A 23,507-nucleotide genomic window follows, 5' to 3' on the forward strand; every position below is an offset into this window, starting at 1 on the left:
GGGGAACGCTCTGCCCCCCCCGGAATGGTGGTGCCCGGCTCCCCCCCGCGCGCCCCGCGCGATGGTCCGGCCCGGCGCCGCCCCGCCCCCGCCGCCCGTTTCCGCGCGAAGCCGCCGCTCCCGGTCCCGGCCCCGATCCCGATCCCAGACCCGATCCCAAACCCTGCCCTGATCCAAACCCGGCCCCGATCCAGACCCGATCCCAAACCCTGCCCTGATCCCAAACCCGGCCCCGGTCCCGATCCCAAACCCTGCCCTGATCCCAAACCCGGCCCCGATCCAAACCCGATCCCAAACCCTGCCCCGATCCCGATCCTGATCCCAAACCCGACCCCGATCCCGCTCCCGGTCCCGACCCCCGATCCCAGACCCGGCCCCGATCCCAAACCCGATCCCAAACCCTGCCCTGATCCCAGTCCCGGCCCCGCTCCCGGTCCCGGCCCCGCTCCCAATCCCAAACCCGGCCCCGATCCCGGTCCCGATCCCAACCCGGCCCCGATCCCGGTCCCGGCCCCGATCCCAAACCCGACCTCGATCCCGATCCCGCTCCCGGCCCCGGTCCCTGCTCTGATCCCAGACCCGACCCCGATCCCGCTCCCAGCCCCGATCCCGCTCCCAGACCCGACCCCGATCCCAGTCCCGATCCCACCCTGTTCCCAAACCCGACCCCCGATCCCAGTCCCGATCCCACCCTGATCCCAAACCCGGCCCTGATCCTAAACCCTTTCCCAGACCCGCTCCCGGTCCTAAAGCCGGCCCCAATCCCGATCCCAATCCCGATCCCAAACTCCACTCCCTGTCCTAACCCGACCCCAAACCCGCTCCCGGTTCTGTTCCCGCCGCTCCCGGTGCCGTTCTCGCTCCCGGTGCCGGTCCCGCCGCCCCGATGCCGGCCCGGGCCGCGCCGCTGCCCCCGGCCCCGCTGCCCGCCGAGCTGCGCCGACGGTGAGTCCCCAACCGGCCCCGGGACAGCGACAGGGACAGGGACAGCGACAATGACAGCCCGAGATAGGAATGACCCCCCCCGACAGTGACAGTGACAGACCCCGATAGCAGTGACCCCCCCCGGGACAGGGACAGTGACAGCGACAGTGACAGTGACAGCCCCCAATAACAATGACCCCCCCCCCCCGATATCAGTGACAGTGACAGCCCCCAATAGTGCCGACCCCCCCCCCCCGTGACAGCGACAATGACAGCCCACGATAGCAATGACCCCCCTAATATCAGTGACAGCCCCCAACCCCGGCAATGAACCCCCCCAGTGACAGTGACAGCCCCCACAGCACCAACACCCCCCCCCAGTGACAGCCCCCAGCCCTGGCAGTGACAGCCCCCAAGAGCAGTGAGTGCCCAAAAGGCACTGACCCCCCCCCCAATAGCACTGACCCCCCAATGGCACTGACCTCCTAATGGCACTGAGCCCCCCCAATGGCACTGACCCCCCCCCAGTGGCACTGACCCCCCCCAATGGCACTGACCCCCCCCAGTGCCAGTGACACCCCTCCAATGGCACTGACCCCCCCCAATGGCACTGACCCCCCCCAATGGCACTGACCCCCCCCCAGTGGCACTGACCCCCCCTCAATGGCACTGAGCCCCCCCCCCCCCCAGTGGCACTGACCCCCCCAGCCCTGGCAATGACCCCCATGATGGCACTGACCCCCCCCCGATGGCACTGACCCCCCCCGATGGCACTGACCCCCCCCAATGGCACTGACCCCCCCAGCCCTGGCAATGACCCCCCCAATGGCACTGACCCCCCCCAATGGCACTGACCCCCCCCAGTGGCACTGACCCCCCCCAATGGCACTGAGCCCCCCCCCCCCCAGTGGCACTGACCCCCCCCAATGGCACTGACCCCCCCCCCCAGTGGCACTGACCCCCTCCAATGGCACTGACCACCCCCCAATGGCACTGACCCCCCCCAATGGCACTGACCCCCTCCAATGGCACTGACCCCCTCCAATGGCACTGCCCTGCCCTGCCCTGCCAGCCCCCCCCAGCACTGCCCTGACCCCCCCTGGCACCCCCAATTTCACCCCCCCCCCCGGCCGCTTTGTCCCATGGGAAGGGCCCACGTGGCTTCCCAGGGGCTTCTCTGGTGGCTTTTCCTGGATTGGACACGGGGGGTGGCCCCAACCCCCCCCCACTCCCTTGGGCACTGACCCCCCTTCCCAGATTCCCCTTGGGAACAATCCCCCTCCTGCCCCGACCCGTGTCCGTGTGTCCCCCCCAGAGCCCTCCCGGCCATTTTGGGGGGTCCCTTTGTCCCCCCCCAAACCCTCGTGGTGACCCCCCCGTGTCCCCACAGGCTGCAGGACCTGGAGAGGGATGAGGAGACCCTGAGTGAGAAGGTGAGTCCGGGATCTCCGGGATTTGGCCCCAGTTTTGGGGGGGGGGTCACTCCCCCCGGGTTGTCCCCGTGAATCCCGGGATGCTCCGCAGGGACACGGGACTGCCGTGCTGGGAATGGGATTCCTGGGGGGTTCCCACCCCCTCCTTCCCTGTGCAACTGGGGGTCCAGTGTGGGAGGGGGGGGCTGGCCCAGGGACACCCCCTGTGTCCTGTTCCCAACCCCATCCTGTCCCCTCTGTCCCTGTGCCCCACACCATCCCCTCCATCCCCCTGGAGGTGTCCCTGTGCCCCACAGTGTCCCCACAGTGTCCCACACCATCCCCTCCGTCCCCAGGGAGGTGTCCCTGTGCCCCACAGTGTCCCCACAGTGTCCCCTCCGTCCCCAGGGAGGTGTCCCCGTGCCCCACAGTGTCCCCACACCGTCCCCTCCATCCCCCTGGGAGGTGTCCCCGTGCCCCACAGTGTCCCCACAGTGTCCCCACAGTGTCCCCACACTGTCCCCTCCATCCCCCAGGAGGTGTCCCTGTGCCCCCGTGCCCCCCGGGTGTCCCCCCGGTGTCCCCCCCAGTCCCCGTGTCCCCTCCATCCCCCGGGGGGTGTCCCTGTGCCCCCCGGTGCCCCCCCCAGTCCCAGTGTCCCCTCCATCCCCCGGGGGGTGTCCCTGTGCCCCCCGGTGTCCCCCCAGTCCCCGTGTCCCCTCCATCCTCCAGGAGGTGTCCCCGTGCCCCCCGGTGTCCCCCCAGTCCCCGTGTCCCCTCCATCCTCCAGGAGGTGTCCCCATGCCCCAGGGTGTCCCCTGTGTCCCCTCCATCCCCCAGGAGGTGTCCCCATGCCCCCCGGTGTCCCCCCCAGTCCCCGTGTCCCCTCCATCCCCCAGGAGAGCGTCCGGGAGCGGCTGACCCTGATCCAGGGTTTCCTGCAGGCGGAGGCGCAGCGGCGGCTCGGGGAGCTGGAGGCCAAACTGCGCTGCCAGGAGCTGTCCGAGGTGGGATCCTGCTCCCCCCGGACCTGGGGGGGTCATCCTGGGCTCCCCCCGGACCTGGGGGGTCATCCTGGGCTCCCCCCGGACCTGGGGGGTCATCCTGGGCTCCCCCTGGACCTGGGGGGTCATCCTGGGCTCCCGCTCCCCCCGGACCCTTTCCTGGCTTTCCTGGATCTGGGGGGGTCATCCTGAGCTCCCGCTCCCCCCAGACCTTTTCCTGGATCTGGGGGGTCATCCTGGGCTCCCGCTCCCCCCGGACCCCCACTCAGCTTTCCTGGATCCGGGGGGTTCATCCTGGGCTCCCCCTGGACCCTTTCCTGGCTTTCCTGGATCCGGGGGGGTCATCCTGGGCTCCCACTGCCCCTGGCCCCCCGCCCAGCTTTCCCAGCTGTCCCGGCTGTCCCGGATCCGGGGGGTCATCCCGGCTTTCCCCCCCCCCCTCCCCAGGAGCGGTACCTGGCGCAGGTGAAGGCTCTGCTGCACCAGGAGCTCTCGGCAACGGCCAACGGGGCCACCAACGGGGCCACCAACGGGGCCACCAACGGGGCCACCACGGCGCCCAACGGGGCCACCAACGGGGCCACCAACAGGGCCACCAACGGGGCCACCAACAGGGCCAACGGGGCCACCAACAGGGCCAACGGGGCCAACGGGGCCCGCAACGGCGCCTCCGGCAGCGACGAGGAGCAGGACGGGGCCGGGGACATGGAGGAAGGGGTGGCCTCCTCCTCCTCCTCCCCGTCCCTGCTGGGCCCCGTCCCCAGGGCGAGGAAGGCCCGGAGGAGCCGATCCAACGGGGACAGCAGAAGTGAGGAAGGGGCAAATGGGGTTTTCCAGGCACTTCTCCCGGGGTTTGTTCCTGGTGGGATGGAGGGCAGGGGTCCCCCTCAGGAGGGGTTTGGGGTCTTCTTGCCTTGGTGCCCAAGGATTCCTCGTGGGATGGAGGGCAGGGATCCCCTTGGGAGGGGTTTTGGGGTCTCCTGGCCTTGGAGTGCAGCAATTCCTGGTGGGATGGAGGGCAGGGATCCCCTTGGGAGGGGTTTTGGGGTCTCCCGGCTCTGGTGCCCAACGATTCCCGGTGGGATGGAGAGCAGGGATCCACTCAGGAATGGTCTCCTGTGGGATGGTGGGTGCAGGGATGGGAAGGGCTGCTCTCCATCCTCCCTCTCCATCCTCCCTCTCCATCTTCCCTCTCCATGCTCCCTCTCCATCCCCCCTCTCCATCCCCCTGTCCATCCCTGTCTGTCCCCCCTGTCCATCCCTCTCCATCCCTGTCCATCCCTGTCCATCCCTGTCCATCCCTCTCCATCCCCCCTGTCCATCCCTGTCCCTCCCTGTCCCTCCCTGTCCCTCCCTGTCCATCCCTGTCCATCCCTGTCCCTCCCTGTCCATCCCTGTCCATCCCTGTCCATCCCTGTCCCTCCCTGTCCATCCCTGTCCATCCCTGTCCCTCCCTGTCCCTCCCTGTCCCTCCCTGTCCATCCCTGTCCATCCCTGTCCCTCCCTGTCCCTCCCTGTCCCTCCCTGTCCATCCCTCTCCATCCCTGTCCCTCCCTGTCCCTCCCTGTCCATCCCTGTCCCTCCCTGTCCATCCCTGTCCATCCCTGTCCCTCCCTGTCCATCCCTGTCCCTCCCTGTCCCTCCCTGTCCATCCCTGTCCCTCCCTGTCCATCCCTGTCCATCCCTGTCCATCCCTGTCCCTCCCTGTCCCTCCCTGTCCATCCCTGTCCATCCCTCTCCCGTGTTCCCGGCAGAGTCTCCGGCCAGTTCCCGGGTCACTCGGAGCTCCGGCCGCCCGCCCAACCAGCCCACCCTGCTCAGCCTCTTCTCCAAAGGGTCAGTCGGGGGCTCCTCCTCCTCCTCCCCGGTGCCCCCCCGGTGCCCCCCCGGTGCCCCCCGGTGCCCCCCAGCCCCAGGATTGACCCCTCAGGTCCCCATCCCGCAGATCCACCAAGAGGAAGTCGGAGGAGGTGAACGGGGAGGCGAGGCCGGAGGTGATGATGAGCGTGGAGCAGGAGGAGGAGGAGCTGGAGGACAAGGTGGGTCTGGGCGTCCCGGGGGCTCTCCCGGATGATTCTTCCCCGGGGGCTGGGATCGAGTTTCCCGGGAGTTTTCCGTGCTCTCCATCCCCCCCTCCCGCTTTTTCTTGTCTCTCCCTCAAGGAGCAAGATGAGAAGAGGATTAAAATGGAAGCCAAGGACGGGTAAGGGGGAAGGAGAACGTCCCAGGCTGGAGCCTCGCCGAGGACTTGGAGCTTTTCCATCTTCAGCCCGTTTTTCCCACCCAGGTCGGAGCTCAGAGACGAAACCCCTCAGGTCAAAATAACCACCCCTGCTAAAGTGAGTCCCTCCTCCTCCATCCCAGCCTTTTTTTTGGGGGGTTTCCATCCCTTAGAACTCCTAAATTTCCACGTTCCAAAGCTTTGGGATGAGTTCACTCCTCCCAAGGGGGTGGATGGATTGTCCAGTGCCCTTTTCCTCAATTCCAGCCTTTTTTTGGGGGGGTTCCCATCCCTTAAAACTCCTAAAATTCCATGTTCCAAAGCTTTGGGATGAGTTCACTCCTCCCAAGGGGGTGGATGGACTGCCCTGTGGGGCAAACAAAGCCATTCCCAGCTCCTGGAGCTGCCCAGGACCGGGGCGGGGGGAGCAGCCGGGGCCGTTCCCGGGGTGAAACCAGGGAGATTCTGCTAAAACCAGGGATAATTCCTGGAATAACTGGGGCCCCTCTCCCTCAGACCACCCCCCCCAAGTGCGTGGAGTGCCGGCAGTACCTCGACGACCCCGACCTCAAGTTCTTCCAAGGGGATCCCGACGACGCCGTAAGGATCCCAATCCCTGTTTGTCCCCCAAGATCCCAATCCCTGTGGGATCCCAATCCCTGTGGGATCCCAATCCCTGTTTGTCCTCCCAAGATCCCAATCCCTGTGGGATCCCAATCCCTGTTTGTCCCCCGAGATCCCAATCCCTGTGGGATCCCAATCCCTGTGGGATCCCAATCCCTGTGAGATCCCAATCCCTGTGGGATCCCAATCCCTGTGGGATCCCAATCCCTGTATCCCCCCCAAGATCCCAATCCCTGTGGGATCCCAATCCCTGTTTGTCCCCCCCGAGATCCCAATCCCTGTGGGATCCCAATCCCTGTTTTTGTCCCCCCCAGCTGGAGGAGCCGGAGATGCTGACGGACGAGCGGCTGTCGCTGTTCGACGCCAACGAGGACGGGTTTGAGAGCTACGAGGACCTTCCCCAGCACAAGGTCACCTCCTTCAGGTGAGCTCTGCCCCATCACCTCCTTCAGGTGAGCTCCAAAACCAGCACAGGGTCACCTCCTTCAGGTGAGCTCTGCCCCATCACCTCCTTCAGGTGAGTGAGCTCTGCCCCAGCACAGGGTCACCTCCTTCAGGTGAGCTCCAAAACCGGCCTAAAGGGGCTGCTCAGGGACACTTTTGGGCCTCTGAGCAGCAGCAAAGGTGTTTATTTGGGGCCACGCTGGGGTGCGACCCCCCGGCTGGTGCCGGGCAAAGCAGCCCCCGAGTTCTCAGTGAGAACTCACCTAAATCAGGTGATTTAGGCAGTTTTGGTGAGGGATTGCAATACTTTATGTGAATGTTTGTTACAATAACACCACCTAGTTATAATATTCACATCAGGGGGGGTTCAGGTGGAGCTCGAGGCTTTTGGGTGAATCCCTGGGGGTCGTTCCGTTTTCTTCGGCCTCGTGGGGTTCATTCTCTTGTTCTTCATCTTCATGAACTTTTCAGCTTTTCAGTCTCACTAAAAACCCCTTTACTCAGCCCTTCACATCTCCCCAAACATCCATCCTGTCCAATTTACAACCTCTTTGTTGCATTCCACCAGGACAGAGCCCACCAAGGACAAACAGGCCCGAGGCCTCCTCTCCCTTAATCAACCTCACAACACACATTTTCTGTGTCTCTTACAACCCGAACGCAGCAAATCCCTCAGAGTGGTTGGAGTCTGTGAGGCCTCTTCTTCTCAGCCTCTAAAAAACCCCCCCCTGCTCTGTTTTTGTCTCCCCTGCAGCGTCTACGACCGCCAGGGCCACCTGTGCCCCTTCGACACGGGGCTCATCGAGAGGAACGTCGAGCTCTACTTCAGCGGCGCCGTCAAGCCCATCTACGACGACAACCCCTGCCTGGACGGTGAGGGACGGGGCCTGGGGGGCACCAGGGCTGCTCTCTGGGGGGTTCAGTCCCCCAGGAGCTGGAACTGGGGGGTCTCTGGGCTTTCCAGGAGGGGTGAGAGCCAAGAAGTTGGGGCCCATCAACGCCTGGTGGATCACGGGCTTCGACGGCGGGGAGAAGGCGCTGATCGGCTTCAGCACAGGTGGGGCCTCGCCGGGCCTTCCTGGGGGGGGGTTGGGCTTTTCTGGGGGGGTTTAGGGTTTTTTTGGCCTTTTTTTGGCCATTTTTTGGCCTCTTTTTTTGACCATTTTTGGCCTCTTTTTTTCTTCTCTTTCTCCTCTTTCTTCTCTTTCTTCTCTTTCTTCTCTTTCTTCTCTTTCTTTTCTTTCTTCTCTTTCTCCTCTTTTCTCCCTCTTTCCTCCCCCTTTTCTCCTTTTCCCACCTATTTTTCACCTATTTTTCCCTCCCCTTTGGCCTTTTTTTGGCCATTTTTTGGCCATTTTTTTGCCTCTTTTTTTGGCCTCTTTTTTTTCTTTTCTCCTCTTTCTTTCTTCTCTTTCTCCTCTTTTCTCACTCTTTCCTCCCCCTTTTCTCCTTTTCCCACCTACATTTCCCTCCCCTTTTGGCTACTTTTTGACCCTTTTTTGACCATTTTTTGGCCTATTTTTTTGTTCTTTTTTCCACTTTCTTTCCTCTCTTTCTCCTCTTTTCTCCCCCTTTCCTCCCCCTTTTCTCCCTTTCCCACCTATTTTTCCCTCCCCTTTGGGCTTCTTTTTGGCCTTTTTTTGGCCATTTTTTGGCCTCTTCTTTTGGCCATTTTTTGGCCTCTTTTTTTTATTTTTCTCCTCTTTCCCTCCTCTCTTTCTCCTCTTTTCTCACTCTTCCCTCCCCCTTTTCTCCTTTTCCCACCTACATTTCCCTCCCCTTTTGGCTACTTTTTGGCCTTTTTTTGGCCTCTTTTTTTGGCCTCTTTTTTCTTCTTTTCTCCTCTTTCCCTCCTCTCTTTCTCCTCTTTCCCTCCTCCCTTTCTCCCCTTTCCTCCCCCTTTCCCCCTTTCCCCCCTATTTCTCCCTCCCCGCGTTCCCCCCCCATCCCCTCGGGGTCTCCCTTCGGGTCCCTCTCTCCCCCCTTGGCTCTGTGGCCCAGTCCCACCTTGAGCTGCTGCTCCCCCTCCAACCCTGGGGTGGATTTTTTGACCGAATTCCCGGTTTTTCCCCCCGGAATTCCCGGTTTCCCGGCAGCCTTCGCGGATTACATCCTGATGGAGCCGAGCGAGGAGTACGCGCCCACCTTCGCCCTCATGCAGGAGAAGATCTACATGAGCAAGATCGTGGTGGAGTTCCTGCAGAACAACCCCGACGTCAGCTACGAGGACCTGCTCAACAAGATCGAGGTGGGGGCAGGGCTGGGGGCACCGGGGGGTCAGTGCTGGGGTCACCGGGGCCACTGGGGGGTCAGTGTTGGGGTCAGTGTTGGAGCCAGTGGTGGGGTCAGTGTTGGGGTCAGCGTTGGGGTCAGTGTTGGGGTCAGTGTTGGGGGTCAGTGTTGAGGTCAGCGTTGGGGCCAGTGTTGGGGTCAGTGTTGGGGGTCAGTGTCCCCAGGGGGGTCCCCAGGGCCAGTGTTGGGGTCAGTGTTGGGGTCAGTGTTGGGGCCAGTGTTGGGGTCAGTGTTGGGGGTCAGTGTCCCCAGGGGGGTCCCCAGGGCCAGTGTTGGGGTCAGTGTTGGGGTCAGTGTTGGGGGTCAGTGTCCCCAGGGCCAGTGTTGGGGCCAGTGTTGGGGTCAGTGTTGGGGGTCAGTGTCCCCAGGGGGGTCCCCAGGGCCAGTGTTGGGGTCAGTGTTGGGGTCAGTGTTGGGGTCAGTGTTGGGGGTCAGTGTCCCCAGGCCCAGTGTTGGGGCCAGTGTTGGGGTCAGTGTTGGGGTCAGTCCCAGAAGGCCACGGTTGGGACTCGCCGACCTCGGAGACCTTTCCCAACTCACCGATCCTGGGAGCGGGCGACTGGGGGAGGTGGGAGGGGTCAGCCAGCCCTTCCTGACCCCTCCCCTGACCCCACAGACCACCGTGCCCCCCGCGGGGCTCAACTTCAACCGGTTCACGGAGGACTCGCTGCTGCGCCACGCCCAGTTCGTGGTGGAGCAGGTGGAGAGCTACGACGAGGCCGGGGACAGCGACGAGCCCCCCGTGCTCATCACCCCCTGCATGAGGGACCTCATCAAGCTGGCCGGGGTCACCCTGGGCAAGAGGTGGGTCTGGGGCGCGGCGGCGCCGCGGGAGGGGTGGCGGGGTCGGGGGCTCGGCGGGGTTTCGTGGGGAGGTCGGTGGGGAGAAGGGGTTGGGGTGGGTTGGGGGGTGGGTTGGGGGTTGAGTTGGGGGTTGAGTTGAGGGTTGAGTTGGGGGTTGACTTGAAGGTTGAGTTGAGGGTTGGGTTGGGGGTTGAGTTGAGGCTTGAGTTGAGGGTTGAGTTGAGAATCGTGTTGAGGGTTGAGTTGAGGGTTGGGTAGGGGGTTTGGTTGGGGGTTGGGTTGGGGGTTGGGTTGAGGGTTGGGTTGAGGGTTGGGTTGAGAGTTGGGTTGGGGGTTAGGTTGAAGGTTGAGTTGAGGGTTGAGTTGAGGGTTGGGTTGGGGGTTTGGTTGGGGGTTGGGTTGGGGGTTTGGTTGGGGGTTGAGTTGAGAATCGGGTTGAGGGTTGGGTTGGGGATTTCCTAAAACTGGGCAACCCTCCTAAAACCAGGAGAACCCTCCCAAAATCGGGAAAACCCTCCCAAAACTGGGAACCCCCCCGTGCCTGGTGCTGCTCCGAGGGCGGGAGGTCACCGGGTTGGGTCCCCCAAACCCGGCCTTGCCCTTGGTGCTGCCCTGGGGGACCCCAAAGGTGCCCCGGCACCCCGTGGGGGCCGTTCCCGGTTCCCCGGGTCACCCTGAGCGCCGTGCCCGTGTCCCAGGCGAGCCGTGCGGCGCCAGGCCATCCGCCACCCCACCCGCATCGACAAGGACAAGGGGCCCACCAAGGCCACGACCACCAAGCTGGTGTACCACATCTTCGACACCTTCTTCTCGGAGCAGATCGAGAAGGACGAGCGGGAGGAGGACAAGGAGAACTCCACGAAGCGCCGGCGCTGCGGCGTCTGCGAGGTACCGGCGGGGGGGTCACCTCCCTGGGGACACGGATCTGGGGTGGGCTGGTTGGCCTTGAAGGGCTTTTCCAACCTCGATCAACATCCTGTCCTGGGTTGGGCTGGTTGGTCTTGTTGGTTGGTCAAGGTTGGAAGGGACCTTCATCAGCCTCCTGTCCTGGGTTGGGCTGGGTGGTCTTGAGGGTCAATTCTGACCTTGATCAGCCAAATTAACCCGTCCTGGGTTGGGCTGGGTGGTCTTGAGGCTCAATTCCGACCTTGATCAGCCAAATTAACCCGTCCTGGGGTGCAATGGTGGATCTTTAAGGTCAATTCCAACCTTGATCAGCCAAACTAACCTGTCCTGGGGTGCAGTGGTGGATCTGGAAGGTCAATTCCCACCTTGACCAACCAAATTAACCCGTCCTGGGATGCAATAGTGGATCTTGGAGGTCAATTCCAACCTTGATCAGCCAAATTAACCCGTCCTGGGTTGGGCTGGGTGGTCTTGAGGTTCAATTCCGACCTTGATCAGCCAAATTAACCCGTCCTGGGGTGCAGTGGTGGATCTTGAGGCTCAATTCTGACCTTGACCAACCAAATTAACCCACTCTGGGGTGCAGTGGTGGATCTTGAGGGTCAATTCCCACCTTGATCAGCCAAATTAACCCGTGCTGGGGTGCAGTGGTGGATCTTGAGGCTCAATTCTGACCTTGACCAACCAAATTCACCCGTCCTGGGGTGCAGTGGTGGATCTGGAAGGACAATTCCCACCTTGACCAGCCGACCTCCCCCTCCCGTCCCGGTGGCCCCGTGGGGCCGTCCCAGAGCCCACCCCGGTCCCGGGGGGTGTTCCCGGTGTCACCCGTCCCCCGTCCCGCTCCAGGTGTGCCAACAGCCCGAGTGTGGCAAGTGCAAGGCCTGCCAGAACATGGTGAAGTTCGGGGGCAGCGGGAGGAGCAAACAGGCCTGTCTGCAGAGGAGGTGGGTGAGGGTCCCCAAGGATGTCCCCGGGGGTGTCCCCCGTGGTGACACCCCCCCGGTGACCCCCCCGGTGACCCCCCCGTGCCCAGGTGCCCCAACCTGGCCGTGCGGGAGGCGGACGAGGACGAGGAGGTGGACGACAACATCCCCGAGATGCCGTCGCCCAAGAAGATGCTCCAGGGCAGGAAGAAGAAGCAGAACAAGAGTCGGATCTCGTGGGTGGGGGAGCCCATCAAGGTGAGGCCAGAGTGGGGGCCCGGGGGTGGGGGAACCCGACCAGGTGAGACCAGAGCGGGGGGACTCGTCCAGGGGAGGGGGCCCGTCCAGGTGAGGTCATGGGTGGGGTTGGGGGACCCATCCAGGTGAGGGAAAACCATCCAGGTGAGGGAAACCCATCCAGGTGAGGGAGCCCATCCAGGTGAGGTCATGGGTGGGGTTGGGGGACCCACCCAGGTGAGGGAGCCCATCCAGGTGAGGGAACCCATCCAGGTGACACTAGAATAGGATCTCTTGGGTGGGGGAGCCCATCCAGGTGAGACCAGAGTAGGAGAACCTGTCAAAGGTGAAGGACCCCATCCAGGTGAGGGAAACCCATCCAGGTGAGGTCATGAGTGGGGTTGGGGGGCCCATCCAGGTGAGGGAGCCCATCCAGGTGAGGGAACCTATCCAGGTGAGGGAAAACCATCCAGGTGAGGGAACCTGTCCAGGTGAGGGAGCCCATCCAGGTGAGGGAGCCCATCCAGGTGACACCGGAGTTGGATCCCATGGGTGGGGGAACCCATCCAGGTGGGAGAACCCCTCCAGGCGAGGCCAGGCAGGGCCCTCCTCCCCTCCTTCTCGGGGGGACCATGTCCCTGGGTGGGTGTAACCCCCCCCTGCCCCCCTGGGTGGGTGTAACCACCCCCTTGGTGGGTGTAACCCCCCCTGGGTTGGTGTAACTGCCCCCCTGGGTGGGTGTAACCCCCCCCTGGGTGGGTGTAACCCCCCCCTGCCCCCCTGGGTGGGTGTAACCCCCCCCTGGGTGGGTGTAACTGCCCCCCTGGGTGGGTGTAACTGTCCCCCTGGGTGGGTGTAACCCCCCCCCGGGTGGGTGTAACCCCCCCCTGGCCCCGCAGAGCGACGGGAAGAAGGATTACTACCAGCGGGTCTGCATCGACAACGAGACCCTGGAGGTGGGAGACTGCGTGTCCGTGAGCCCCGACGACCCCACCAAGCCCCTCTACCTGGCCAGGTGGGTGTCCCTGCTGCCCTCAGGCCCCATTCCAGGTGGGAACACAGCCCTGACAGCCCCATTCCCAGTGGGAATGTCACCCTGACGGCCCCATTCCCAGTGGGAATGTCACCCCGATGACCCCATTCCCAGTGGGAATGCCACCCTGACACCCCATTCCCAGTGGGAACACCACCCCAATGGCCCCATTCCCGGTGGGAATGTCACCCTGACACCCCATTCCCAGTGGGAACACCACCCCAATGGCCCCATTCCCGGTGGGAACACCACCCCAATGGCCCCATTCCCGGTGGGAATGTCACCCTGACACCCCATTCCCAGTGGGAACACCACCCTGACGCCCCATTCCCGGTGGGAACACCGCCCTGACACCCCATTCCCAGTGGGAATGTCACCCTGACGGCCCCATTCCCAGTGGGAATGTCACCCTGACGGCCCCATTCCCAGTGGGAACACCACCCTGACACCCCATTCCCAGTGGGAACGCCTCCCTGATGCCCCATTCCCAGTGGGAACACCGCCCTGACGCCCCATTCCCAGTGGGAACACCACCCTGACACCCCATTCCCGGTGGGAACACCATCCCAGTGGCCCCATTCCCGTGGGAACGCCTCCCTGACACCCCATTCCCAGTGGGAACACCACCCTGACGCCCCCATTCCCGGTGGGAACACCACCCCAATGGCCCCATTCCCGGTGGGAACGCCTCCCTGACGCCCCATTCCCGGTGGGAACACCACCCCAATGGCCCCATTCCCAATGGGAATGCCTCCCTGACGCCCCATTCCCGGTGGGAACACCACCCCAATGGCCCCATTCCCGGTGGGAACACCACCCTGACACCCCATTCCCAGTGGGAACGCCTCCCTGACACCCCATTCCCAGTGGGAACGCCGCCCTGATGCCCCATTCCCAGTGGGAACACCACCCTGACACCCCATTCCCAGTGGGAATGCCACCCCAATGGCCCCATTCCCGTGGGAACACCACCCTGACGGCCCCATTCCTGGTGGGAACACCACCCTGACACCCCATTCCCAGTGGGAACACCACCCCAATGGCCCCATTCCCGGTGGGAACGCCGCCCTGACGGCCCCATTCCTGGTGGGAACGCCGCCCTGACGGCCCGGGCTCCGCAGGGTGACGGCCATGTGGGAGGACAGCAGCGGGCAGATGTTCCACGCCCACTGGTTCTGCCCCGGCTCCGACACGGTGCTGGGGGCCACGTCGGACCCGCTGGAGCTGTTCCTGGTGGACGAGTGCGAGGACATGCAGCTCTCCTACATCCACGGCAAGGTCACCGTCGTCTACAAGGCGCCCTCGGAGAGCTGGTCCCTGGAGGTGGGCGATGAGCCGGGGGGGCCCGTCCCGGCGTCCCGGTCCGGCGGGAAGCGCGGCCGATCCCGGTGATCCCTCCCTGCCGGCAGGGCGGGCTGGACATGGAGATCAGGATGGCGGAGGACGACGGCAGGACCTACTTCTACCAGATGTGGTACGACCAGGAGTACGCCCGCTTCGAGACGCCGCCCACCAGCCAGCCCAGCGAGGACAACAAGTACAAGTGAGGGAATTCCGGGCGCGGGAACCCGGGATCTTCCCTCCCACCCCTTTCCCACCCCTTTCCCACCCTTCCCCGCAGGTTCTGCATGAGCTGCACGCGCCTGGACGAGGTGAGGCACAAGGAGATCCCCAAGGTGGCCGAGCCCCTGGAGGAGGTGGACGGGAAGATGTTCTACGCCGTGGCCACCAAGAACGGCGTCCGGTACCGCGTGGGCGACGGCGTCTACCTCCTGCCCGACGCCTTCTCCTTCAGGTGGGTGTCCCAGGAGGGGCTTTATGGGGGGGGTGGGATTTTGGGAGCAGAACGTGGGGTTTTTGGGCGGTGGCTCCGGGCTGTGAACGGGGCGGGCGAGACCCGAAATTCCCGAAGTTTGGGTTAAAAGTGGAGGGGTTGCTGTAAAAATGGAGGTGTCCCTGTAAAGGTGGAGGTGTTCCTGTAAAGGTGGAGGTGTTCCTATAAAAATGGAGGTGTTCCTGTAAAAATGGAGGTGTTCTTATAAAAATGGAGGTGTCCCTGTAAAGGTGGAGGTGTTCCTGTAAAAATGGAGGTGTTCTTGTAAAGATAAAGGTGTTCCTGTAAAAATGAGGGTGTTCCTGTAAAAATGAGGGTGTTCCTATAAAAATGAAGGTGTTCTTATAAAAACAAAGGTGTTCCTGTAAAGATGGAGGTGTTCTTATAAAAATGAAGGTGTTCCTATAAAAATAGAGGTGTTCCTATAAAAATGAGGGTGTTCCTATAAAAACAAAGGTGTTCCTATAAAATTGAGGGCGTTCCTATAAACCCAAAGAGTTCAGGTTGGCAGAGCCCCTTGAGTCCGACCCTCAGCCCCTCGAGCCCGACCCTCGGCCCCTCGAGCCCGACCCTCGGCCCCTCGAGCCCGACCCTCGGCCCCTCGAGCCCGACCCTTGGCCCGACGCGGCGTCCCCGAGGGGGTTTTTTGGCCACTTCCCTCCCCTGTGTCCCCGTTTCCCAGCGTGAAGCCGGCCAGCCCGGCCAAGAGGCCCAAGAAGGAGGCGGTGGACGAGGAGCTGCACCCCGAGCACTACCGCAAGTACTCGGAGTACATCAAGGGCAGCAACCTGGACGCGCCCGACCCGTACCGGGTGGGCAGGATCAAGGGCATCTTCTGCAACCTCCGCAGCAACGGCAAACCCAACGAGGCCGACATCAAACTCACCATCTACAAGTTCTACAGGTGGGTTTCGGGGGGCCGGGGAAGGCTCTGAGCCGTTGGAGGGTCGGGGGTCGGTTCCCAGGAGTGGGAACATTCCCCTCATCCAGGGGGTGGTTTTTTTGGGATGTGTTGGGATCCCCCCCCGATCCCCTCGGCCCCTCTTTGTCTTTAAACCCCCAATCCCCACCTCCACCCCCAATTCCCTCCCAGCCCCCCAAAACCCCCTTTTTTTTGGTGTCACCCTTTGGAACCCCTCGGGAACCTCCCGGAAAACGCCCCCGGGACGACCCCCCCTGACCCGAGGGGTGTCCCCTGGGAATCCTGGCTCCCTGCAGGCCCGAGAACACGCACAAGTCCACGAAGGCCAGTTACCACGCCGACATCAACCTGCTCTACTGGAGCGACGAGGAGGCCACGGTGGAGTTCCGGGCCGTGCAGGGTCGCTGCTCCGTCGTCTACGGGGAGGACCTGACCCAGAGCATCCAGGACTACTCCTCGGGGGGCCTGGACCGCTTCTACTTCCTGGAGGTGAGGGAAGGGACCTTCCAGGGGGCTTGGAAGGGGCTGGAGCCCACCAGGGGTTTGGTGGAGCTTCTCCGGGGGGGGGGTTTCTGTGGGTTTGTGGCTGGGTCTGACATCCTGGGGGATGAGCTGGGTACTAAGTCAGGGGGGCTGGATGTGTCCTTGGGGGGTCTGGATGTGTCCTTGGGATGTGGATGTGTCCCTGGATGTGTCCCTGGGGTCTGGATGTGTCCTTGGGATGTGGATGTGTCCCTGGATGTGTCCCTGGGGTCTGGATGTGTCCCTGGGGGAGGTCTGAATGTGTCCCTGAGGATCTGGATGTGTCCCTGAGGGGTCTGGATGTGTCCCTGGGGGGGTCTGGATGTGTCCCTGGAGGGTCTGGATGTGTCCCTGGATGTGTCCCTGAGGATCTGGATGTGTCCTTGGGGTCTGGATGTGTCCCTGGGGGGTCTGGATGTGTCCTTGGGGTCTGGATGTATCCCTGGGGTCTGGATGTGTCCCTGGGGGTCCAATTTCATGGAATCCTGGAACCACTCCCTGCTTCTGGCCTTTGTTTTTGCAGCTCTGAGGGTGGGGTTTTTTTGGCAATCCCGTTATTCCCGAGCTGGGACTGTCCTGGTGCTCTCCAGCCCCTCCTCCCTGTCCATCCCAAATCCTTGGTTTGTCCCTTTCCCAGGCTTACAACGCCAAAACCAAGAGCTTTGAGGATCCCCCCAACCACGCCCGGAGCTCTGGGAACAAAGGGAAGGGGAAGGGGAAGGGGAAAGGTGAGTGATCCCCCCCCATCCTGGAACGGCCTTTTTGGGGCCTTTCATCCTTTGGAAACCACCTGATCCTTGAGGGGTTTCACCCCCCCAACCCTCTGCTCCGTAACCTTGGGCTTTGGATCCCATTCCCAACCCGGGGAGAACCCTGGGAATTATCCCTGCCTCCATCAGCTCCTTGGGAATGCTCTCCCAGGCTGCTGGGGGGAAGAGGGGGCAGTGAGGGGCTTCCCTTCCCAATTCCGGGCGGGAAGGGGGTGGGAGGCGCTGGGCTGAGGGAGGAGGAGGAGCAGGAGGGAGTGACCTGGCCCTGGGTGTGGCTCTTCCAGGGAAAGGCAAAGGGAGGCCGGTGAGCTCCGAGCAGAGCGAGGAACAGGCCGAGCCCAAACTGCCCAAGTTACGGACCCTGGACGTGTTCTCCGGCTGTGGGGGGCTGTCCGAGGGCTTCCACCAGGCAGGTCAGTCCTGGCATTGCCCTCTGGGGTCCCATGTTCTCCAGACCCTTGTTCTCCAGACCCCTGTTCTCCAGATCCCTGTTCTCCAGATCCCTGTCCTCCAGATCCCTGTTCTCCAGATCCCTGTCCTCCAGATCCCTGTTCTCCAGCCCCTTCCTCATGTTCTCCAGCCCCTTCCTCGTGTTCTCCAGCCCCTTCCTCATGTTCTCCAGCCCCTTCCTCGTGTTCTCCAGCCCCTTCCTCATGTTCTCCAGCCCTTTCTCCTTGTTCTCCAGACCCTTCCCCATGTTCTCCAGATCCATGTCCTCCACCCCCTTCTCCCGCTCTCCAAACCCTCCTCCACGTCCCTCACCCCCTTCCCACCCTCCTCCTCTCTCCCTGCCTCTCCCCCCCCTCAAATGCCCCCTATCCCATCCCACTGACCCCCCGTGTGCCATCCCATCCCAGTGACCCCCCCCATGTGCCATCCCATCCTGGGTGACCCCCCGTGTGCCCCGCTGACCCCCCCATGTGCCATCCCATCCCAGTGACCCCCCCGTGTGCCCCACTGACCCCTGTGTGCCCCACTGACCCCTGTGTGCCCCGCTGACCCCTCCATGTGCCATCCCATCCCACTGACCCCCGTGTGCCCCGCTGACCCCCCGTGTGCCCCACTGACCCCCCCATGTGCCATCCCATCCCGCTGCCCCCCCCGTGCCCCGCTGACCCCGTGTGGGTGCCCGCAGGGGTCTCGGAGACGCTGTGGGCCATCGAGATGTGGGAGCCGGCGGCGCAGGCGTTCCGGCTCAACAACCCCGGCACCACGGTGTTCACCGAGGACTGCAACGTGCTGCTCAAGCTGGTCATGGCCGGCGAGAAAACCAACTCGCTGGGCCAGAAGCTGCCCCAGAAGGGGGACGTGGAGATGCTCTGCGGGGGCCCCCCCTGCCAGGGCTTCAGCGGCATGAACCGCTTCAACTCCCGCACCTACTCCAAGTTCAAGAACTCCCTGGTGGTCTCCTTCCTCAGGTGGGCGCCGGGGAGGGGCCTTTCGGGGCGGGGGAGGCCCCTCCCCACCCCGCCTCCAACGTGCCCCTGCCCCTGTGCCCGGCAGCTACTGCGATTATTACCGGCCCCGCTTCTTCCTGCTGGAGAACGTCCGGAACTTCGTGTCCTTCAAGCGCTCCATGGTGCTCAAGCTCACCCTGCGCTGCCTCGTCCGCATGGGCTACCAGTGCACCTTCGGGGTGCTCCAGGTGGGGCTGGGGGGGGCTGGGGGGGAAAAACCCCCTTTTCTGGCACCTGGGCCCGCCCTGGGTCGTCCCATCCCGAGGGGGAGTTGGGTGGGTGGCTCCTTGGGTGGCTTTGGGGACGTTCCCAAAGGAAGGGAATTGGTCACTTGGCTCCTTGGGTGGCTTTGGGGACGTTCCCAGAGGAAGGGAACTGGTCACTTGGCTCCTTGGGTGGCTTTGGGGACGTTCCCAAAGGAGGGGACCTGGTTCTTCAGGAGGGCAGTCGGTTCCTGGGGTGACCTGGGGACGTTCCCAAAGGAAGGGAACTGGTCACTTGACTCCTTGGGTGGCTTTGGGGACGTTCCCAGAGGAAGGGAACCGGTCACTTGACTCCTTGGGTGGCTTTGGGGACGTTCCCAGAGGAAGGGAACTGGTCACTTGACTCCTTGGGTGGCTTTGGGGACGTTCCCAGAGGAAGGGAACCGGTCACTTGACTCCTTGGGTGGCTTTGGGGACGTTCCCAGAGGAAGGGAACTGGTCACTTGACTCCTTGGGTGGCTTTGGGGACGTTCCCAAAGGAAGGGAATTGGTCCTTTAAAGGAGCACTTGACCCCTGGGGTGACCCGGGGCCATTCCCAGCTCTCTGAGGACTCCCCGGTTCCCCCAGGAATTGTCCCTTCCCGTTCCAAAGAACCACTTGACCCCCTGTGCTCCCCCGTTCCCGCCTCTGCGGGGTCACCCCGCGGTGCCCTCAGGAGGTGTCCCCTGTCCCCCCAGGCCGGGCAGTACGGGGTGGCCCAGACCCGGCGCCGGGCCATCGTGCTGGCGGCGGCTCCGGGCGAGAAGCTGCCGATGTTCCCGGAGCCGCTGCACGTGTTCGCGCCGCGGGCCTGCCAGCTCAGCGTCGTCGTGGACGACAAGAAGTTCGTCAGCAACATCACCAGGTGAGGCCCCTCCTGGGGCCACCGCCGGGCCGGGGACGGGAGGTCCCGCCGGCTGACGGCTCCCCCCTCCCTCCCTCCCTCCCTCCCTCCCCAGGACGTATTCCGGGCCCTTCCGCACCATCACGGTGCGGGACACGATGTCGGACCTGCCCGAGATCCGGAACGGGGCCTCGGCCCTGGAGATCTCCTACAACGGGGAGCCCCAGTCCTGGTTCCAGCGGCAGATCCGCGGCTCCCAGTACCAGCCCATCCTCAGGGATCACATCTGCAAGGTGGGCCGGGCGCGGGGCTGGGCTGGGAGCAACTGGGAGCAACTGGGGGCAACTGGGAGCAACTGGGGGCAACTGGGGGCAACTGGGAGCAACTGGGGGCAACTGGGAGAGGGTCGAGGGTGCTCCCGGGGGAGGGAGTGTCCCCAAGGCCTCCCTGGGGTGACTGTCCCAAAAATGGGGCTGGGGGAGGTGTTGGGAACTGGTTAGGAACTGGTGGAGCTGCTGGGAACTGGTTGGGAACTGGTGGAGGTGTTGGGAACTCGTGGAGCTGCTGGGAACTGGTGGGGCCACCAGGAACCACCCATAGCCCTCAGGAACCCCCCTCTCCCCCTCCCGGCCCCCGGCGCTGCCGTGGTGGCCGCCATCCCCCCGCGGTGACCCCAAGGTGGCCGCCGTTCCCCTGCGGTGACCCCGAGGTGGCCACCATCCCCTCGCAGTGACCCCGAGGTGGCCTCCGTCCCCCCACGGTGACCCTGAGGTGGCTGCTGTCCCCCCACAGTGACCCCAAGGTGGCCACCATCCCCCCGCGGTGACCCCGAGGTGGCCACCATCCCCTCGCAGTGACCCCGAGGTGGCCACCGTCCCCCCACGGTGACCCTGAGGTGGCTGCTGTCCCCCCACGGTGACCCCAAGGTGGCCACCATCCCCCCGCGGTGACCCCGAGGTGGCCACCGTCCCCCCACGGTGACCCCGAGGTGGCCGCCGTCCCCCCGCGGTGACCCCGAGGTGGCCGCTGTCCCCCCACCATGACCCCAAGGTGGCCGCCATCCCTCCACGGTGACCCCGAGGTGGCCGCCGTCCCCCCGCGGTGACCCCGTGCCGTGCCCCCGGCAGGACATGAGCGCGCTGGTGGCGGCGCGGATGCGGCACATCCCGCTGGCGCCCGGCTCCGACTGGAGGGACCTGCCCAACATCGAGGTGCGCCTGTCGGACGGGACGACCACGCGGAAGCTGCGCTACACCCACCACGAGAGGAAGAACGGCCGGAGCAGCTCCGGGGCCCTGCGCGGCGTCTGCTCCTGCGCCGAGGGTGGGTCTGGGGGGTGGATGGACCCCCCAAAGAAGTCCATGGGTGGGTTCGTCCCCCCAAACTGACGGCCGTCACCTTCCCAGGGAAGCCGTGCGACCCGGCCGACCGGCAGTTCAACACCCTCATCCCCTGGTGCCTCCCCCACACCGGCAACCGGCACAACCACTGGGCCGGGCTCTACGGGCGCCTGGAGTGGGACGGGTTCTTCAGCACCACCGTCACCAACCCCGAGCCCATGGGCAAGCAGGTGGGGGGCCCCCGAGGCCGTGGGGGCCGCCGGGGAGGGCGGGGGGTGCCGGGGGACCCCGGTGCCCGTCCCAACCCTGGGTGCCTGTGTCGGCGTCGCAGGGCCGGGTGTTGCACCCGGAGCAGCACCGGGTGGTGAGCGTGAGGGAATGTGCCCGTTCCCAAGGGTTCCCGGACACCTACCGGCTCTTCGGGAACATCCTGGATAAGCACAGACAGGTCGGTGCAGGCCCTGCCGTGGTGGTGGCCCTGTGACGGTGCCGTGGCCCCGCTGTCCCACTGTCCCATTGTCCCAGTGTCCCGCTGTCCCCAGTGTCCTGGTGTCCCACTGTCCCAGTGTCCCGCTGTCCCAGTGTCCCGGTGTCCCCACTGTCCCAGTGTCCCGGTGTCCCGCTGTCCCAGTGTCCCGGTGTCCCAGTGCCCTGGTGTCCCCACTGTCCCCGTGTCCCACTGTCCCAGTGTCCTGGTGTCCCCACTGTCCCCGTGTCCCACTGTCCCCAGTGTCCTGGTGTCCCACTGTCCCAGTGTCCCGCTGTCCCAGTGTCCCGCTGTCCCACTGTCCCACTGTCCCACTGTCCCAGTGTCCCACTGTCCCAGTGTCCTGGTGTCCCCACTGTCCCCGTGTCCCACTGTCCCCAGTGTCCTGGTGTCCCCACTGTCCCAGTGTCCCACTGTCCCATTGTCCCGGTGTCCCACTGTCCCCAGTGTCCTGGTGTCCCACTGTCCCAGTGTCCCGGTGTCCCCACTGTCCCCATGTCCTGGTGTCCCAGTGTCCTGGTGTCCCAGTGTCCCGCTGTCCCCGTGTCCCGGTGTCCCGCTGTCCCTGTTGTCCCGTTACCGTGGTGTCACCAGTGTCACTGTTGTCCCATTATCCTCGTGGTCCCGGTGTCCCTGGTGGTCCCGGTGTCCCTGGTGGTCCCGGTGTCACCGGTGTCCCTGGTGGTCCCGGTGTCCCTGGTGGTCCTGGTGTCCCTGGTGTCCCTGGTGTCCCTGGTGGTCCTGGTGTCACCGGTGTCCCTGGTGGTCCCGGTGTCCCTGGTGGTCCTGGTGTCCCTGGTGTCCCTGGTGTCCCTGGTGGTCCCGGTGTCCCTGGTGGTCCCGGTGTCACCGGTGTCCCCGTTGTCCAGGTGGGCAACGCGGTGCCCCCTCCCCTGGCCAAGGCCATCGGGCTGGAGATCAAGGCCTGCGCTGTGGCCAAACTGCGCCAGGACACGGCCGGTGAGTGACCGGCACGGGGGGTCACCATTGGGGTCACCATTGGGGTCAGGGGGTCACCATTTGGGGTCAGGGAGGTCACTGGTGTCACCATCTCCTCCTGGGGGTCCCAGGTGGGATCATTGGGGTCAGTGGGTGTGGGGGTGTCACCGTCCCCTCCCAGGGGTCCCCACTGGGGTCAGGGGGGTCACCAGTGTCACCATCCCCTCCCAGGGGTCCCCACTGGGGTCAGGGGGGTCACCAACATCACTGTCCCCTCCCAGGGGTCCCTGTTGGGGTTGGTGGGTTTGGGGTGTCACCGTCCCCTCCCGGGGTCCCTGTTGGTGTCCCCGTTGTCAGGGGTGTCCGCGGTGTGTCCCCGGTGTCCCTGTTGTCAGGGGTGTCCCTGTTGTCAGGGGTGTCCCCAGGTGTCCCTGTTGTCAGGGGTGTCCCTGTTGTCAGGGGTGTCCCCAGGTGTCCCCGGTGTCAGGGCTGTCCCTGTTGTCAGGGGTGTCCCCAGGTGTCCCCGGTGTCACTGTGTCCCCGCTGTCCCCACCCGCTGTCCCCACAGGTTCCCGGGTGGCACCGATGGAGCCGTTGGAGCCCTTGGAAGCCACCGGCTGAGGTGGCGCCGGAGCCTGGAGAGACCCCTGGGGGGGTCAGGGGGCCTGGGGCTGCTTGGGTTGGTTTGGCTGGTTTGGGCTTTTCTGGGGATTTTTGCTTTGCTTTGTTTTTCTTTTTTTTTCCCCTCTTTTTTTTTCCCCCTCTTTTCTCTTTTTTCTCTTTTTTTCTCGTTTTTCCATTTTTTTTCTCTTTTTCTTATTTTCTCTTTTTTCTTCTTTTTTCTTTTCTCCCCCTTTTCCCCGCTCAGTTTTTCCTCTTTTTTCCTCTTATTTTTCCTTCCCCTTTTGACTGTATTTCTCTTTCTTCCCCTCCTTTCCCCTCTTTTTTCCTTTGCCTTTTTATCTTTTTTCCTGCTTTTTCTAAATTTTTTTCCGCTTTTCTTCTGTTTTAATTTTCATTATTTTCACTTTGCTTTCCATTTGGTTTTTATTTCTTTTTTATTTTACACATCCCCCCCAGCCCCTCCCTCTCTCCACTGTCGTTCCCCCCCCCCGCCAGGCCCGGCCCCGCTCCCCCGTTTTTATTGCAATTCTCCCGAACCCCCGCGGCCGCTTTGTACAAGTGGGACTCGATACTTTATGTAGTTTTTATATGTTGTAATATTTCTTCAAATAAATCGCGCCTATAAATTATAAACCTTTATCTATAACTTTTTGTTGCCCCGAGTAGGCCGCAGGGCCCCAGGGGGCGTTGCTAAGCAA

General features: G+C 63.6%; 1 protein-coding gene across 1 annotated transcript; it reads left to right on the plus strand.

Annotated features, from left to right (window-relative positions):
* Nucleotides 1–698: 698 nt before the first annotated feature.
* On the plus strand, nt 699–23,436 carry LOC127465844 (DNA (cytosine-5)-methyltransferase 1-like). The gene is made up of 34 exons (XM_051776374.1): nt 699–945; nt 2,315–2,357; nt 3,236–3,343; nt 3,788–4,148; nt 5,095–5,176; nt 5,286–5,379; nt 5,503–5,543; nt 5,628–5,679; nt 6,078–6,161; nt 6,500–6,609; nt 7,384–7,502; nt 7,594–7,686; nt 8,726–8,877; nt 9,538–9,725; nt 10,424–10,613; nt 11,481–11,578; nt 11,668–11,815; nt 12,694–12,809; nt 13,949–14,150; nt 14,237–14,370; nt 14,449–14,622; nt 15,344–15,565; nt 15,880–16,072; nt 16,743–16,833; nt 17,160–17,288; nt 18,011–18,293; nt 18,379–18,520; nt 19,274–19,440; nt 19,535–19,712; nt 20,547–20,742; nt 20,826–20,989; nt 21,091–21,207; nt 22,116–22,206; nt 22,754–23,436. Exons 1-34 carry the CDS (start codon nt 887–889, stop codon nt 22,804–22,806), a joined length of 4,674 nt encoding a protein of 1,557 aa, XP_051632334.1. The 5' UTR covers nt 699–886; the 3' UTR covers nt 22,807–23,436.
* The last annotated feature ends 71 nt before the right edge of the window (nt 23,437–23,507 follow it).

The sequence above is a fragment of the Manacus candei genome, unplaced genomic scaffold (genome assembly GCF_025592945.1).
Source record: "Manacus candei isolate 608988 ecotype Guabito, Panama unplaced genomic scaffold, ASM2559294v1 h1tg000506l, whole genome shotgun sequence".
Lineage (NCBI taxonomy): Eukaryota > Metazoa > Chordata > Aves > Passeriformes > Pipridae > Manacus > Manacus candei.

Coding starts and splice junctions, on each gene's coding strand:
- LOC127465844 (XM_051776374.1), top strand. CDS start 887: ATGCCGGCCCGGGCCGCGCCGCTGCCCCCGGCCCCGCTGCCCGCCGAG. Junction 3,344..3,787: donor GCTGCCAGGAGCTGTCCGAG/GTGGGATCCTGC, acceptor CCCCCTCCCCAG/GAGCGGTACCTGGCGCAGGT. Junction 8,878..9,537: donor ACCTGCTCAACAAGATCGAG/GTGGGGGCAGGG, acceptor CTGACCCCACAG/ACCACCGTGCCCCCCGCGGG.